The following is a 16,873-nucleotide window of genomic DNA, read 5'->3' as shown; positions in this document are numbered from 1 at the left end:
ACAACATGCAGCGTGATGTGAAGCCCGTCGAGATAGCGAGAGACACGGCGACCAATGGAGGGATGGTGAGGTGCATGGATAGTGCGAGCCACTCGGATGTCTCAGGCTTTGTGTTTTGGGGGGGAGGGGGGTTGCATGGCGTTAGGGTGGTTGGGGGGGTGCATGTGTGCAACCTCTTTGACGGGAGGGAGTCTTTGCTTTTTGTGGAATGTTTATGCTGTGAGTCTGTGCTGTGCTTGTTTTGTGTTTGTGGTGAGTTATGTGATGGATTGCTTTGTGAAAGCGAATGTGCTGAACCGTGTATAGGCATGAATAGCAGAGCAGAAGGGATGAACATCTACAAGAACCATGGCTGTATGGTTCAGTAATTGGCAGCTACATGTCCCGTTTATGCTTACTCTTCCTCATCAGAGTCATCATCATCATCCCCAGATACAACCCCAGATCCATCACCTTCAACCTCATTCTCCAACCCAACACCGTCTCTTAGCACAGTCATGATATGCCTCACCCAACGAGCATCCATCAAGCTCTCCCACGCAAAGCAGTAGAAATCAAGGTCTCGCTCACTTTGCTGCCCTTCTCCCAAAAGGCCCAGCAGCTGCAATCTCCGTTTATCCCAAAACGCCAATCCAAACGGCTGATACGTCTCGAACCTGGCGTTTGTAATCGGCAATCCATATCTTCCCTCTGTGAAATGTCGGAGCATAGTTAGTGCGGGAGCTTCGCTTTCAAGGCTCGCTCTCGTCTGGCCCCGGAGAGAAGCTTCGCTGAGCTGGGGATTCTTGGCGCGTTTTCGGGCTTCGGGGGTGGGAGGGAGTTTGATGGTTTTGTGGCCGTAGTTGTACCAGATGCCGACTCCTCCCCATGTTGCTTCGCATGGGTCTGGGAGGGGAGTTACTGGGTTGACGGGTTTCGCGTCTGGGGGGAGTTTAGGTAGCTTGTAGAATGGTTTGCCTTTCTTTTGGATGCCGAGTTTCTCTAGATATTCCAGCACGGACCTTACCTCTTCAGCAGAGCTATTCATCGTCCCATCTTGCGCAAAAGCGGCAGTGGATGTTGGGAATGTTCTGTTAATGTCGTCGTATGACCAGCCTGATGTACTGAAATTACTTAGAACAAAACTTCGCACATCTCCCACTAATTGGATGAGCCACATGGCGCGTGTAACGCGCATTTCTTCCACCCAGCTGGGCGGCCCTGCATCAACCACTGTGTAAGGAGTTCCAACGAATACTTCATGCCAGGCGGGTGTTTTATCGCCCTCTGGAGGATTTGAACCTCTAATTTTGTAGAGTGGTAGAGGCGTTTGGGAATGCTGAGGCGCGAAAATACTCGGATCGTAGACTTGTTTGAGATAGAATGATAGACACGCGTTTGTGAGAGCCGAGATGTGGTGAGCCGTTGCAACGACAGATCGAATAATTGATGCGGGTATGTCCGAGGCAGTTAAACTATCGGAGCCAAAAGATATGCATGTCCTGTTTTTAATTATTCGGAGGGGCAGTTTATGGTGGATAAACTGATATCGCAACTCATCAAGGCTCTTGAACGGAAGAGAACCAGCTCGCGTGAGAATTACCGCGCGGACGATCTCCTGGATCTTGGGTGGTAGGATGGAGTTGGGGCTAGAAAATATTTGTTCGATGATAGTGAGCGCCTGGTTGTTGAAGAGGCGGTAGCAGCGAGGTGATGCGATGAGGAGATTCCATAGGGTGTCGAGACCGGGGAGATTGGTGATGATTTGGATGAGTATATTCTCTGGGAGGTGCTCTATGTTTGGGCTGTGTTTGGTGTCAGATTTTGGTGATGATTCTGTATCGGGATTCAGTTTGCGTCGTTTATTGCGTTCCGACATGGTGAGATGGTTGAATCAGATGAAAATAGTTGGTGTTGCTGTTTGTTGATGAATCTGTCCACAGAGTTTGTGAGTTTCGGTGATATTGGAGATGGAGGCAATGACGTTATGGTGATGATCCCCGGTGATATCAGATGACGCAGATTTATACAACGCGAATAAAGTGACCCAGGAAATGCTACCGATTTAGGAGGAAGAGAATCCTATATGATAATGCTGCGGGAAACATTGTGAACAACATGACAACGTCCACATGAAGTTTATATAATATCGTCAATCTTATGTGGGCCAAACTAAGCTTCAATCCCCTGACTAACAACTTTAGGCAGCATGTAGTGAGATCCATAACGAATGCTTTGCGTAATCACTACGCTCAATTCAGTTTTACAAGAGAGCTAAACTGGTCAACTATGTTAACCGGGCATTTTACTCGGCAAGCTACGGGCGTTAGTGATTATGCAAATCCACATTTAACTGCTCCCGATCTCCGAGGTCATGTTCAACGCAAGAGATGAGATCTGGCCGGAGGGTGAGCTATTCATATAACCCGGAGGCATAGACTGAAGCGTTGTGTGTGGTAGAAGTTCTGGGTCTGCCGTTCGCGTAAGCGGGTGGTTAAACGCCTCCATGTTCATACACCCAATTTGACAAGACTGATGCAACAACTCTCGCGGCGGCAGCTTGTGGGAATAATTTTCATAGGGTAGTAAATAATTTTATAAAAGCATGATAAAGTTGAGAACTGGCTGCTGCCTTTATACAACAGCGGATATAAGTCTGTTCATTTCACAGCATCACATCTTGGCCAGCTTATTTCCGCTGATAACACCCCCATGAAGAGTCCAGCAGTGAAGTCTGGGCGTGGGGGCCTACAGCAGGCTTAACCATGAAATAATGGCTCGCTTGGAACCATAATCTACATGACTAAATTGATCTTTTTGTTCAAAACACACGTGCTCAACAAGTTGCTATTTCTTTGCAGCATTATTAAGCTTAATCCAGATTCAACTGCACATCAGGCTCTTACAAAGGACCCAGGTATCTCTCTTAAATGTGCTTTTTTGTTACGTTTTCAACCCGAAATTCAACTTATCTGAAGGATATTTTCCCATGTTAAAAAGCTACATAGAGCTAGCATCTTAACAAGCGTGTGCAGCATGCATATGCATCCATGGCATGATAAAACTGTTCTCAACTTCATGATTGGCAGCCTCGTCGTTCATACGTGATTTAGCGCTGCATATTCCATCACGGCGACTGAGAATCGGCCCTTCTAGAGTTAAAGTGGCATATGATCTCCAAAATCGTGGTTCAATTCCGTACAGACTTGCACCGATGGACCCTATCTTGCGGGGGAGAGTGCGTGATACTTACCCGATGAGAAAACGAGGTCCTCAGCCGGATGGTGACAAGGGAAGATGGTTCGTTGCTGGCTGAACTACCCCGCTTCTCTATATCTCTGTTCCTCGAGTGAAGCAAATATCACGCGCGACGACTGGGGTTGACGGCCCAGTAGCAGTGAAATCACACGCAGCGCGACGAGTATAAAGATGTGCACAAGTTTCTACCTCAATCTCTTCTATTCTGATTCTACTCTGCAACTACCTATCTAACTATCAATTTTCACACACAAAAAAACAAAAATTATGCTCCTTGTTTCTCAATAGGCAAAAATTGAGGGTAACCCTCAACAGCTGTCTTTCAGTTTTTGATGGACGGGTGATATGAATCGGGTTGGACGGAAGGCTCAAAGATTTTATTAAGGTTGCGTTATTATGCTGGCTTTGCGCCGTGGAGTAAATAATCGCAAGCTGCCCAGGAGTGGATATGGGAAATTAAGGTCTTAAAGAGGAGAGGAGGAGGAGAAGAGAGTTGGATTGGGGTGATGGACTTGGCGATGGATTTATAGTGGTTGGCTTTGGGCTATATGGCATCACGTAAGAAGGATTCGCACTAGCCTCTTATGTAACGCCACGGTTTCTTTTGTAATGATATCAGGGCTGTTTGGGAAGGGGTATGATGTTCTGCAGATGGTATGGTGCTGGGTCTGTATGTACATGCAGTTTGGTTGTTGTGTCACCTGAATTCCAAGTATCTAATCGTTTCGGGAAATTCACTGCAGCTATGATACAAACATTTAATGTAATTATGCATACCTACGTAGGTAACTAGCAGCACATATACGGATTTGGTGTATCAGCATTGCTTTATTCAGTCAATATGTATATGAGCAACAGCAAACTAAGGTTTCCTCCATTCCTTCGTCTTTTGTGACACGACTGCTGTATAAAATATATTTTGTATACAAGCTTTATTTTCCCTTCAAAAATTCGTTCGTTGGCTCGCTTTTATGCTTCTATCGGCGGCCCTTTTGACTAAGCAACAACAAATCCAATAAGGACACAAAGGTCGGTGCCAGCCCCCTACATTCCTTGCACCTGCATATCTACTAGGTACGTGTGTACACTCAATATCTACCATGCTAGACACGCCGGCTGACATATGAATAACAAAAGAAAAGCAAAGTACTTACCGGATCGAATCAGCGTTATCCAACCTCAGGATAGCTTCATCATGGCTCGAGTCAAGATTCCGGAAGTGAGAATCCGGAAAGATCGAACGCGGACTAGTTGGACACGATTCTATCTACCACGGGGGCAAGATCGGCCGACGTGGTCGACAGACAGCTCGGATATCGGACCGCTTACAGGGGTACCAGGTTGTCAGAAGGTCTGGCTCGGGAGGCAGGTTGATGATTGTGAGCAGGCTGCCATCATTATTCGTGGGTTTATCCTTGACTGATGGCTCCATGTGTTAAATATTAATCGGAATGGAAAATAGTCTGGGAGTCAGCAGATGCTCTCAAAGATTCCCAAGACTCTTCTGCGTGTGCCGAGCTCCTGCAGGGCCTGCCCGAGGACGACGTCGTGTCCGGTGCACTGCTACAGCGCCTGTCATTGAGTAGCGGGGACAACATGAATAGCACGAAGTCATCGCCGGTATCTCTGTTTCCCAGCCTCCACTGGTTTCCACAAGAGTGGTTTCAACGAGAGGAGTTTGAAGACCGGCTTGAGGGCCGAGTAATGCTCACGGCATTCTTGGTACCATACATGGACGTCCCCGATCGCCTAGAATTACGCTGTAGCGTGTCCAGAGCGTTCGAAGGCTTCATGCCCGCAGGTAGCGACGACTTGCGGCCACCGCCGCCGCCGACGAGGGAATCTTTCCCATGGAATGTTCGACCGGGCTTGGCAGTCTTTCGGCCTGAGCCGTCAGGATGGGTATGGGCTTGGACGGACACTGGAGACAGCGACCTGTGGCATCCAGGACAGCAGGGAACGGCAGCGGAAACCGAGAGTGGCCAGATGGTTGTTTGTATGTTTCGTCAGTGGGATGGCTACTACGGAGCTACCCCCGAGCGCGGAGAAGCCTCAGCCAAGGACCCGTTGGCAAAGGAGTCGTGGGCCCGGGCTGTGGCAAATGCGATGCCCCCGATTGCGGCCTGGGAGCATGAGCGTTGGGATATCTGGGTGATCAGTGCCGTCCTACATCATTCCTGAGGAAAACAATGGAGTAGACGATAGTGTTTAATACAATATGAAGCAGGATTAGATAGTGGGTTAATGGATTGAACAGCCAGATCATACCTGTCACGACAACCGTTGGCATACCCCAGCCGATCGATGACGGCGTGATTGAGCCCTATACTGCTTGGATCTTCTTCAGTTGCATCTCATGGGTCCAATTCATGTTGGTGGTTGGCACTGAATCATTCCGCCGGGCATCTACGGATCCGGTCCTCCACCAATGGCCCTCATCGAGTGACAGCCAGATGTGACCATTAAAGGAAATCGCCAAATTGGCCTAGGATTACTATGGGTGAAAAGAACTCAATTACAACATACGACGAGTCTGAGTGTGGGGCAGAGACGGCTCCGGTATGCATTACCACGACTTCATCTCAGTCTCGACAACTCTCTCATCAACTTCAACGTGGGGGACTATCTCGAGTAGCTCTATTAGCGTCTCAGACTCTTTAATAATTGAGAATATTTGTAAGCAGACAGATACACCTATTGGCACCTGCTTTGATGAAGTCTGGTTCATTTAAGAACTAGGCCAGGACTTAACAAACTCTGTGCTCTCATCCATGAGCGTCGTACGCCACCGATAATTCCGGTGCTGATGGAATAACTATCAGTTTCACATCTGGTCGCATATCTAGCCCATCGTGCGGCGGCGACGGCGTCATAGCTTGTGGTCGAACTCTGTATACGGGACGGGATACTGGTGTACACTCACTCCTCTCGGATATCCTTCTAGATGTCAGCATCCCAAGGATCCAAGCTCGCATGGCTATATAGTTCCCACGACACAGTAGACTCGGCATCAATTACTTCATCTGCAACAAGAAAGATCTCGTCGGCAAAAACATAAAAGTTATATAGAGTGCTAAGAAGCATAGACAATTTGGCTGAGTCTTGAATGTGAAATTTCTCATGGAGTTAGAGGCGTACTGAGTGACGGGTTTAAAGAAAGAAATATCTTTGCCTTGTTAAATATTCGATATAATAACTCCGCAGATAAGATGCAGGCAATGCATAACCAGTCAGGTAAGAGACACATGGATTTGTTGATGCTAATAGAGGCTGATCGTATTCGTCATAATCACGGCTTGCGCGCATATATGTACAATTGAGGCTCCCCCTTGTCCTCCTCATCAAGGCCAGTTTCCACAGTTTTAGGTATAAAAACCTCCACCTCCGAAAATTCTATATCAAAGCCCACCTGCTTGAAGGCCGCAATGTATTGCTCCTCCGACATTGATGTTGCTAGCATTCTTCTGCCAAGCCACTTGTCTACCTCAAATTCCATATCAACTGGAATTGTGCCTAAAACAAATATGCCACCTGGTTTTAGCCAGTCAAAAACTTTTTTTATCGTCTCTCGAATCTCATTTTGAGAGATGCTCACAAGTAGAGCAAAGTACGACGTCACAGCATCAAAGCTTGCCGCTTCTGGCTCAAAGTTGCGGACGTCAATCAGCTCAAAGGTGGCGGAGGGAACTGATTGGCGAGCGGCAGAGAGCATCTCTTCCGAAACATCGATACCATGAACAAGGTGATTGTGAGGGGAAGAAGATAATATCTGCGCAACAGGACGACCAGTTCCACAGCCAATGTCAAGGATTTTGCGACCCGTGCCAGGAAGTTGAGAGATGATCCAATCAAGAGACTTTTGCTGCGCCGGAATATCAGCAAAGGCTTTTTCATATTTTACACCAATCGAATCATATAATGACGCGATGGTATGTGTACCATCTTCTTGAAGGGATACCATGATGGGATAATCGTAGTTTGAAGGTATGAATGTGGTTGATGATCAGAGCTGTTATTCAAGACAGAGTGTGAAGAATGCATGTGGGATATATAGACTTTATTGAAGGATGGGAGCTAATTAAACACTAACGCTCCAAAAGTACGAGTAGTTCTTATTAATCCCAAAAAATGCAAGTTTACGCTGGAAACCCCCGCCTCTCTGGTTAAATGGAATTTAGTGAGTCAATCGGCGTGAGTCAGGCACTTGTGATGTCAACAATGCAGAAGAGCGATCCCGGTGCAGAATTAGCAGTACATGCCCGTTAACTCATTACAAAATAATAATTCTGATTCTTTTCACACATCGAAGGTGCCTATAACGTCAAACTCGCTTGTGTTCTTCATGAAAACTTCCCCCTCATCTGCGATTTGAAACTCATGCTTCCATGTCAAGCAGGTCATCTCAGCTTCGGCACCAACGTCCCCCCGCGAAAGTACCGACGGAAGGCTAAACTTGAGAATAAAGAACTCTTTAGGATATCCCGGTAGTCTTGCCCGCTTCGCACTCTCATTGAAATCAAGCCACCAGAAGAAACTGTCGGTTTGATATGGTATCAAGTCAAATGTATCGTGAGGTGATCCCATATATGCTACTTGAAGTTTGCCATTTACTTCATTCACATCGATAAAGAAGTTTCTAATTGTGTTATAGTAACGACCTGTATACGCTTTGATGGCTCGTGTGGGTTGATCAACCGTCTTACCAGCAATCAGCGTACTGTGTACAGCTTTCACGGACTCAATTGTGCTTTTGGATGCCTCAATAGCAATTCCAAGATATTCATCAAAATTGACATTGTTCCCAAACACAGTTTCCACGAGGATCTGGCCCAGGAGTCTCATGGAGTCTGTAAATCCTGCAGAATTCCCCAACACGACAACAGCCGTCGTTGTTTCTGGAAATAGCGCTGCATAGCCAACATTTCCGGCAATTTGCCCTTGGTGGTGGATCATGAGGCGTGAAGCTGACCCACTACCCAGGATTGGAGGTTTATAGCCCGCAAATAAGTCGACAATTGCGGGGAGCTGTGCCCGTATCCATCCTGAAGCGTAGCTACACTCCCTCAACGACTTGCTCGGCAATCCAATTTTGCCCTGCAAGAGCTGCGGCATTTGTTTAAACACATGTCCAGTTCCTGAAGTTGAACTCTGAGTCACTTGGGAGTTTGCGGCATCCATCAAGGCTTTGTATAGCACTAAGAGATCGCTGATCGAGCTACGGATTGCGCCACCCGCTCCAATCAGCAAGTCTTTGCCGTGGCCCCACGTTGGAATTTGGTAGAAGGATCCGTCATCCAGAACAGTGTAGGATTTGGCAGTGTTATCATCAAACGGTTCCTCGGCATAAAACGTCCGATTCAGATTCAGCGGCTTGGTGATGCGCTCATGTAGTAGCTCCGAGTAAGTGGAACCAGTGACTTTCTCAAGAACTTGACCAAGAACGTCGTAGGCGATGTTGTTATATATAAACTTTGTCCGTAGGTCGCTAATAACTGGGGAATAGTTCAAGATGGGAATCGCTTCCGAACGATTCAACATGACGCGGTTATCTGAGCCGACCCAGAGGCCATCGTAAGGGGCAAGGCCGGTTCTGTGGCTCAGGAGATCTTCGATGGTGATGTTTGCCTGGGCATCGTTTCGCTGGAACTCTGGAAGGATTTCATCCAGCCGAGTCTGAAAGTCTAGCTTTCCTTCATCAATCACCATGCCGATCATCAATGCTGTAATCGCTTTGGTCAGGGAGCAGATGAGGAAACTTGTGTCGACATTAGGTGCGGTCTGGCACTCGACGTCTTGAAATCCATAACTGGCGGTATGAAGGACCTCTCCGTTATGCAAAATGCCTAGAGCAACTCCTGGGGTGCCGGTTTTGCTGCATATTTGTGTTATGAGCGTATCTAATGATTCAAGACGAGTCTTGATATGTCTGTTTGAAAACACAGGTTAGCTTGGACATCAGTCAATAATGATTGATTATGTGCATACTGTAAGTCAGCACCATTAATAACTGCTGGGTTGTACTGTCCCTGGTAAACAGTCGGCTTTACAAACCCTCGTTCCTCGGTAATCTTGAGAAACTGCTCGACTTCAGCGGCCGTGTAGTTGGATAATCCAAATCGCTTGAATTTTCCCTCTCGGTAGGCCTTGTCCATAGCCTCTGCCGTCTCCTCGAAAGGAACGGTGCGGTTAGGCTGGTGTAAGTACTCAATGTCAACCTGGGAGACTTTCAGAGCCTCCAAGGAATCATCGATGCTCTGCGCAATCTTGTCCCTCGAGTGAGCTCCATCTGGACGAGAAACGACTTTGGTGCCAATGATGAATTTATCTCCGACATTAACTGCACCAAGTCGAGGCTCGCATGAGAGGGGAGCATGCGGTGAATAGCCTCTGGCAGTATCAATTTGACGATAACCTCTCTCATAGAAGGTGTTGAGAAATTCCTCGATTTCTGTCGGGGAGTCGTACTTGGCTGTTGGATCGATAGACTTGTCGCCAACCTGAGAGCGCCCGCCGTTTAAGAATGTGTCTTAAATTATATGGCTGTGAGAGATGACTTACATTGGCTACTCCCAAGACAATCTCAATTGGTGATTTAGTCATCCTGACAATCGGTTCCCTTTAATATGTTTTAAATGGTGTGTTCAATAGTTTCGAGTTCAATACCTCTGTGAAAGCTATTGTTTAGATCGGGCACTTCATTCTTAAGCAACGACATTCTCGACTGACTTATATATGCCTCTATTCACAGATTCACGTCTCCTGATTATAAATCTGCAACTACTCGCACTTCTTGGCAGCTTTGTATGGCATTTCTATCCAATAGCCTCTTCCTTTGGTCAAGTATTCTCAATATTGTTTACTAAACATACACTGTTTTGCCAGAAATACCGGTGATGGCCTCATTGATGCCGTATGGGAGGGAGCAAGCTGTCTAAATAGAGGGAGCTGACAAATGCAGGGGCCTTGGCTGCGGGCCAATTGCGTTATTTGGGCCGATGCAAGCACACAAAGTGAAGCCGTGCTGGGATAATGATGATTATGTAAAGCTACTTGAACATTCTCATTCGACATTCTCATTCGTGGTTGTCGAGTAACGGACACTGACAAAAGTCCTAAGCGCCAATAGGAGCAGCCATCTGCTTGATGTTGAAATGAGGGAGGGCTCTTAGCCAAGGGGGCCAGCCACGAATTTATAAGCAGCGGTCCTTGCTAGCTCGGAATCAATTAGCTAAGACGGCCCAGTTGAAAGAAAAGACCTGCTCCTTTTTTCCCTCTCCAATTACTTTGCATGAAGCTAAATCTCTAGGAACGCCCGTGGATATGTTATTCATTCTGACTTGAACTCACAGAGTGCGGAGTGAGACTTGAGCATGATTTGTGGTTTACCACATCAAAAGCGCCATCATGTAAGCGCCTTGCATATGTTGTTACGTATCATCCGTATCCTATGTCGTCAACGCCGTAAGAATATTTCAATCCCATGTAGATGGTCTACCACATTTGTGAGGGATTTTGTGTGAAATAGGACATGATAAAACAGAGTGAAAGAATAACTTACGCCCTCCCAAGCACAGAGAGAATTGCTCTTGTTGCCATATAAATCCATTTTCTGTGGCAAAACATCTTATAGCTGTATTTTCCAATAAGCTGTTACTCCATCATGTAGCGAGGGTGAGTCGAACGGACCATCAGCTAAACGCATATGACCAACGGGCAAGATTTTCCATCCAATGGCCATAAAATTGATAAAAAATGGCCTGCTGTACATCATCAGCAGGACTACATTTGGAATTGATGTGAAATAGGCGTGCTGCTGGTAGCTCTTTATAGAAGTCAAATAGACGGTAGGTTCCACAAGCTAGTTGCATATATTTCCTCTTTTCCGGAGTTAATGTGAGACTCGCGCATTGTACAGACTTCGCCAGATAGAGAATCGGATCTACTGAAATAATAACTATTTCAGGCCAATTGCAACTGACCAAGAAGCTGCGTCCGCTATTCTGAGCTGAGGCATAATTTGGCTTGAAGCGCCAGGCATCCCACCAACATATCAACCTGCAGTGCCTCGTATCACTAGATCCACGTTACATGTATATCGTATTCTATATTTACTAGTATTGTGGTAGAAGTCGCTCGCTTTTGAAGCCGAAGGATTTTATAACAAATAGCAACCGCATTAAGTCTATTGCGGCATGTCAGACCATAATCCTGGAAAAAGCATATACCTGATTGCTACATTATTTACCGGATTTGGTGACTGCATATCAAATACGAACATGATATAGTTTCCCGGGATGGCGAATGCTATGCATTCACAACCGGGGCACTTATGCGCGATTCCCGAGATCTCGTTGGATGATACGGAAGAGTTACTGCATATTATTTCTCAGTTCCCTATGTAATGTAGGGACCACCCATTCCTCCACGACCAGATCGAGATCACACGTATCGTACCATTACGCAAGATGTTGCCGCTCGACGGAATTACATAGATCTGTACTGTGTTGTAACGTTACCGATTTCTGTGGGAAGCTTGGAATATACATGTACCTTGCATTGATAGAGTAAATGTAGTAGCAAGATGGTAGTTAAAAGGTCTGAAGAGTATGCATCTCATGTAAGGGGGAGACATCACGAAGTAGCCCTCTACCGACGCAATACTTTGACTGCAAAAATTATCAAACACAATAACAATCATGTATGACGATAAAACAACTTCTCGATCAGCAAATATCGACATGCCAGTAGAAGTCACAAAGTCAGACCTACCAAACGGAATCAAGCACATATCCCCCGAAAAGATCGACCATCGCACAGATGAGGAGATCGCAGCATGGCTCCAGAAACGCCACCCGGTTACCTCAGACAAGAACATCTGGGGCTTCTGGGACACGGGCTTTGCGCAGATGAGCCCTTGGGTGAAACGAAATGTGATTAATTGGGTCCGTCGGCTGGGTCCCGAGTGGACTGTCCATATAGTGGATCGTGTTGATGGTTCAGAGACCAGCGTCTTTCACTATGTTGAGGAATCCTACTTCCCAAAGACGTTTGTTGAGGGTACCATGGATGGCCATAAGGCTCACATGGGAGATCTGGTTCGACTACCACTACTATGGAAATATGGCGGTGTCTGGATGGACGTTGGCCTCATTCTCTTGCGTCATATTGACGATATCTGCTGGAAGCGAATCGAAGATCCCGAATCGCCCTATGAACTCGCTGCCGTAGCCTTGATGCACCTACCGGACACATATACTCCGCTCAATGGATTCTTGTGCACTAAACGCAATAATCCCTTCGTCAAGAGGTGGCACGATATTTATCTTGCCCTCTGGTCCGAGGGAGCCACCAATTCGAAGGACTTCCACAAGCATCCGCTGCTGCGGCATTTGCCTCTATTCGACCTTCAGATGGAGACTGTCAATCTGAAAGCTGAAAAGCCCAACGTGGAGCTCCTTTGTGACTATATGGCTCATTATACGTGTGCCGAGCGTCTGAGAAAGCTCATTGATCCCAACGATGGCTTCAATGGCGCGGAGTGGTATGCCAAGCATATGCTCTTATTCGACGCTGGAGTTGAAATGTTTCACATTCAAAAAATTACTGCATGGGATGCGCAGCGCCAATTCCGTCTCTTTTCACTACCACGCACCGGCGCCGGAGCTGTTGTGGATGAATCGTGGCATGAGGCTGAGGCTTTCGTAACATCTGTTCTGGCAAACTCTTCAATGATCAAGCTTCCCCACGGACCGCGTAACGAGGGATTAAAGGTGAATATGCTGGCTGATTTATGGGATGCCGAGGAGAATCACAACAAGGACATTGAAGAAGGGTCGTTTGCTGCGTATTTGCGGTATGGCTCTCTCCACTTTGACCAGACACGGGAGGTTAAGAAGCTTGATTGGCAGAATCCGAAGGAAGAGATTGTCACTATTGGATACTTGGAGCCTGTGAAAATGTGAAAATAGTTTCTTCAGTCAATTTTTATGCGCTAGTATACATGTATGCGCAGAAGTGTGTTCTTAGGAGATTACGGAAGAAGCTTCACAAATGGCTGTGCTACTGCGCAAAGTTTTGTATAATCAACTTATGATTTGGAATCCTGCCTACAACATTGCATCCTCGGCATCTCTTCTCGCTTTATAAACTCCGATTTTGTTGTAGCCATTGATAATCTAAACTGGGGCCAATTTTGAGTAAGGCCTGAACAGCAACAAAGACAAAGAAGACTATAAATAATAAACCCAAAAGCGAATTGTACAGTGTATAATCTCTGCCATCACGCCAGATGATCACAATATAGGAAAACAACAGCACGGGATATCGCTGCACTGTTTGCCCCGACCGAGGTGTAACTTTGCGGGCCCGCTTGGCCGATCCGGAATATTATGCGGGGTTATGAGAGACAACAAAACGTATATCAATGTGACGCACCCCTCTAGAACTTTCCATCCTCAGCTCAACATATAAAAATCAAAATGCCATACTCGCTAAAGGGAAGAAACGTGCTGGTCACAGGTGGCTCCAGGTAGGCAAGCCCGCCTAGTAAAAGCAACAGCCGTACTAACGCAGAGAAGAGGCCTTGGGGCTGTCATCTGCAAGAAATTCGCCGAAGAGGGAGCCAATGTCGCCATCAATTACGTCTCCAATGCGGACGCTGCCCAGGAAGTCGCTGATTCCTTGAAGGAATACCCTGTCAAGACGTTAATTATTCAAGGTGTAAGTCTGTTACAATTACCTACTATGCTCTATGACCTTAAGGAAGAGCTAACACTGCAAATAATAGGACGCCGAGAAGAGGGAAGATAACGTTCGCCTCGTCCAGGAAACCGTCAAGAACTTTGGCGGGCTTGATATTATTATCGCAAATGCCGGCTGGACCAAGATCTCTCAGTTTGGCAATCTCCATGCTCTGACCGACGAGGAATGGAACAAGGTAATCCTTATATACCAGAGAAAGACATGGGCAAACGGCGGCTAACCGGATGTTCAGTGTTGGGCCGTCAATGTCATGTCTCATCTGCACCTGGTTCAAGAAGCCGCCCCCATCTTTAACGCAAATCCCGAGGGTGGAGTATATCTTATCACCTCTTCAGTCGCGGTAAGCAAAAGAGTCAATATTCTCTCGGAGGAAGCCACGTGTAACAGATTCAATGTGAATATAGGGCGCCAGCCAAGGCGGCAGCAGCATGGCCTACTCTGTTACCAAAGCTGCTGGTCTGCAACTGATGAAGAATCTCGCATACACGCAAGGACCCAAGATTCGAATCAATGCTATTCTTCCTGGGTTGTTACTAACTGAATGGGTTTGTTCTTCCGTCAGTAGGATTGTTAGGTTTTTGGTAAATGCTCACAATTTTTACGCAGGGCCAAAGATTTGGGGCAGAGAACATCGAAGCGTACAAATCGGTATCAACACTGAGGCGCGAGGTACGAGAAGTGACTGTTCACACTATTAAGAAGCCAATACTGACCTTTCAGACTGATCTCGATGATTGTGCCGACGCTTTTATCTCTGCGGCTAAAAATACTTCCATGACAGGTCAACAGATTACGATTGGTAAGTACTTTGTTCTGTTAAATCCAGGGCAGTGCTAACCAACGCGGGTAGATTCCGGGATTGTTATGAGCCACCCCGGAGCTAGAGTCATGCATAAGAGAGATTAGATGAGATTCTGTCAGGAATGGATAACATTGCATAGCTAGAGGACAAATAAATCACGAAATAAAGATTGCTCAGCAGTTTATAGGGCTATTGAGTGATCTTCCTAGAATCTATCACTTGGGGATGATAAGACTGTACAATCTAGTAGTCGATCTATGTAATATCCGAAGACTCTGTATGAGCAATCCCAGCACTCTAAGGTTATATTCCGCTACGTAGCGACGCCAAACATGAAGGTCGTGTGCCTTCTTTAGCGCATGCGTCCATTAGGAAGTTAACATCTCCGACATCTCCGACATCCCCGACATCACCCCCGACGATGCGCGCGCAAAGCAGTAATATATCCGGCTGATATTTGACGGCTTTCCCACCAAACTTTAGAAATAGAAAGGCAGAGAAATCGAAACAATGTAGGTGCAATGTGGTCTTGCTTTATCTTCCGTATAACTTGCATATATATGCATGCAAGCATACATCTACATACAAGACAAGATGATTCGAGACGTGGGGACCGGATTTAGTTCTGGTTGGCATTTGTGATATCTACATTTAAATACTCCAGGGTGAATTACTATAACCAATCCTTACTATTCATGGTCTGGCAGCCACACATATGCGTACTGGATTCAGTGGCAGGCCTTCCCATACTTTCGTAAACGTAGGTAGTTGTATGGCAACGGGGCGAGATATCCAGCAGCCATAGACACCGCCGCTGCCATCCAGAAGTTTGGGTCCCCCAAGGCCACCACGCCGCCCGTGAGATGGTAGTCGACGATATTCTCTGCCGTCTCCATTGCCACCATCGACACCATACTCATACCCATCGCTGTGCGGACTGCTATAGGCCAGGAGAGTTGGTCTGCTCCGCGCCGGAGTAGAATAGTTTCAACGATAATTGAAGTCGTGATGCCAGACACCACTATGTGCATGTTTTAGTCTTTATCTACCCCCCCGTGGAACTTTCCTTTGAGGTCATGGGAGGAAACTTACTGGATGCAGCCATGATGGTGGTCATCCCGAGTTCTGGATAGTAGGTTTGCAGCATCCATAGTGCTGAAAAGTCACCAAGCGTACAGCCCGCTAGACAACGCAGCGTGTTGATCCCTGCTCGCCTCCAGGTGGTCCGGCAGCTCCAGAAGGGGAGGCGCCATGGTGATCGCGATGTGGATGCCACAGAAGGCGCGCTCCCTGCTTTTTTGGCATGGCAATCCGTCTTCTGACGGGACACTTTGACTTGATCGGAGTAATAGGCTCTCTGAGTAAGAGAAGAGCTCGGGAGAAATCGGGGCTGCAGAGTAACTGGGAAGCGAGCAGGACCGGGTCGCCAGCAGCGGAATATAGGGGTAGTCGCGTTCATATTGAAGATGTGTAAGGATGAGGTTCGGAAGTTGCGAGAAGAGGAATCTTTAACTCTTTTAAGCTTCGGTTATTCTCTAGGATAGTCCGCAAAAATCGCGCAGAAGCGGAATCTACCGTTCGGTTTCTAAAACAATATTTTTTGATTCTGACTAGCCTCTACAGGCTCAGTGACAGGAGTACAGATGGCAAATATTCCTTAGAATGGCGCGAATGGCTTGTCTTAGAACGGGATTGCTGCCATATCTGGGCACGGTAAATCTATTATAGGCAGTTAATTATGTTGGATTAAATCTAGGATATGTGTTTTAATAACTGCTATTTTATTCAAAAACGCAATAAAATAATAGACTGTCGCAGTTGCTTTAGGAGTTGTTAGAGAGAAGGTAATTAAACTAACAGTGGTTCCTAACGTTGACCTCGTAGATTGAGGCAAGGATCATGAGTGTCAGGCACATCATTCACAGGTAGGAGATGGCTGATCATCTATGGGCTTGCAGATTAGAGATTGGGGTTAACTCTTGGCGCTGGAGACTTCTCCGTGCGAATAATACCTGGTAATTATCAATAGATGTAGTCAGTGGGATGAAAAGCCGAACCAGGAGATGATGCTGC

The 16,873-nt window shown here is 46.7% G+C and overlaps 7 protein-coding genes across 7 annotated transcripts; 3 read left to right on the top strand and 4 right to left on the bottom strand.

Moving 5' to 3' along the window:
- Window positions 1–394: 394 nt before the first annotated feature.
- On the bottom strand, window positions 395–1,858 carry TRIVIDRAFT_39958 (uncharacterized protein; the record flags this gene model as incomplete). Its single annotated transcript, XM_014094938.1, has 1 exon — window positions 395–1,858. The coding sequence occupies one exon, from the start codon at window positions 1,856–1,858 to the stop codon at window positions 395–397; it is 1,464 nt and encodes a 487-aa protein (XP_013950413.1).
- Window positions 1,859–4,432: 2,574 nt separating this feature from the next.
- TRIVIDRAFT_206860 (uncharacterized protein) lies at window positions 4,433–5,418 on the top strand (the record flags this gene model as incomplete). The annotated part of the gene is made up of 2 exons (XM_014094937.1): window positions 4,433–4,640; window positions 4,700–5,418. 2 exons carry the CDS (start codon window positions 4,433–4,435, stop codon window positions 5,416–5,418), a joined length of 927 nt encoding a protein of 308 aa, XP_013950412.1.
- Window positions 5,419–6,526: 1,108 nt separating this feature from the next.
- Window positions 6,527–7,198, bottom strand: TRIVIDRAFT_64973 (uncharacterized protein; the record flags this gene model as incomplete). The annotated part of the gene is made up of 1 exon (XM_014094936.1): window positions 6,527–7,198. The coding sequence occupies one exon, from the start codon at window positions 7,196–7,198 to the stop codon at window positions 6,527–6,529; it is 672 nt and encodes a 223-aa protein (XP_013950411.1).
- Window positions 7,199–7,533: 335 nt separating this feature from the next.
- On the bottom strand, window positions 7,534–9,389 carry TRIVIDRAFT_196045 (uncharacterized protein; the record flags this gene model as incomplete). Its single annotated transcript, XM_014094935.1, has 3 exons — window positions 7,534–7,617; window positions 7,675–9,163; window positions 9,223–9,389. The coding sequence occupies 3 exons, from the start codon at window positions 9,387–9,389 to the stop codon at window positions 7,534–7,536; spliced, it is 1,740 nt and encodes a 579-aa protein (XP_013950410.1).
- Window positions 9,390–11,975: 2,586 nt separating this feature from the next.
- Window positions 11,976–13,199, top strand: TRIVIDRAFT_39838 (uncharacterized protein; the record flags this gene model as incomplete). Its single annotated transcript, XM_014094934.1, has 1 exon — window positions 11,976–13,199. One exon carries the CDS (start codon window positions 11,976–11,978, stop codon window positions 13,197–13,199), a length of 1,224 nt encoding a protein of 407 aa, XP_013950409.1.
- A 506-nt stretch (window positions 13,200–13,705) lies between these two features.
- Window positions 13,706–15,028, top strand: TRIVIDRAFT_74792 (uncharacterized protein; the record flags this gene model as incomplete). The annotated part of the gene is made up of 8 exons (XM_014094933.1): window positions 13,706–13,765; window positions 13,815–13,956; window positions 14,024–14,173; window positions 14,231–14,338; window positions 14,403–14,543; window positions 14,605–14,667; window positions 14,719–14,797; window positions 14,849–15,028. 8 exons carry the CDS (start codon window positions 13,716–13,718, stop codon window positions 14,902–14,904), a joined length of 789 nt encoding a protein of 262 aa, XP_013950408.1.
- A 500-nt stretch (window positions 15,029–15,528) lies between these two features.
- On the bottom strand, window positions 15,529–16,259 carry TRIVIDRAFT_39766 (uncharacterized protein; the record flags this gene model as incomplete). Its single annotated transcript, XM_014094932.1, has 2 exons — window positions 15,529–15,821; window positions 15,893–16,259. 2 exons carry the CDS (start codon window positions 16,257–16,259, stop codon window positions 15,529–15,531), a joined length of 660 nt encoding a protein of 219 aa, XP_013950407.1.
- Window positions 16,260–16,873: the final 614 nt, after the last annotated feature.

Source organism: Trichoderma virens (assembly GCF_000170995.1).
Source record: "Trichoderma virens Gv29-8 chromosome Unknown TRIVIscaffold_91, whole genome shotgun sequence".
NCBI classification, from domain to species: Eukaryota; Fungi; Ascomycota; class Sordariomycetes; order Hypocreales; family Hypocreaceae; genus Trichoderma; species Trichoderma virens.
The sequence above is the reverse complement of the archived record's forward strand: the minus strand, read 5'-3'. Positions and strand labels throughout refer to the sequence as shown.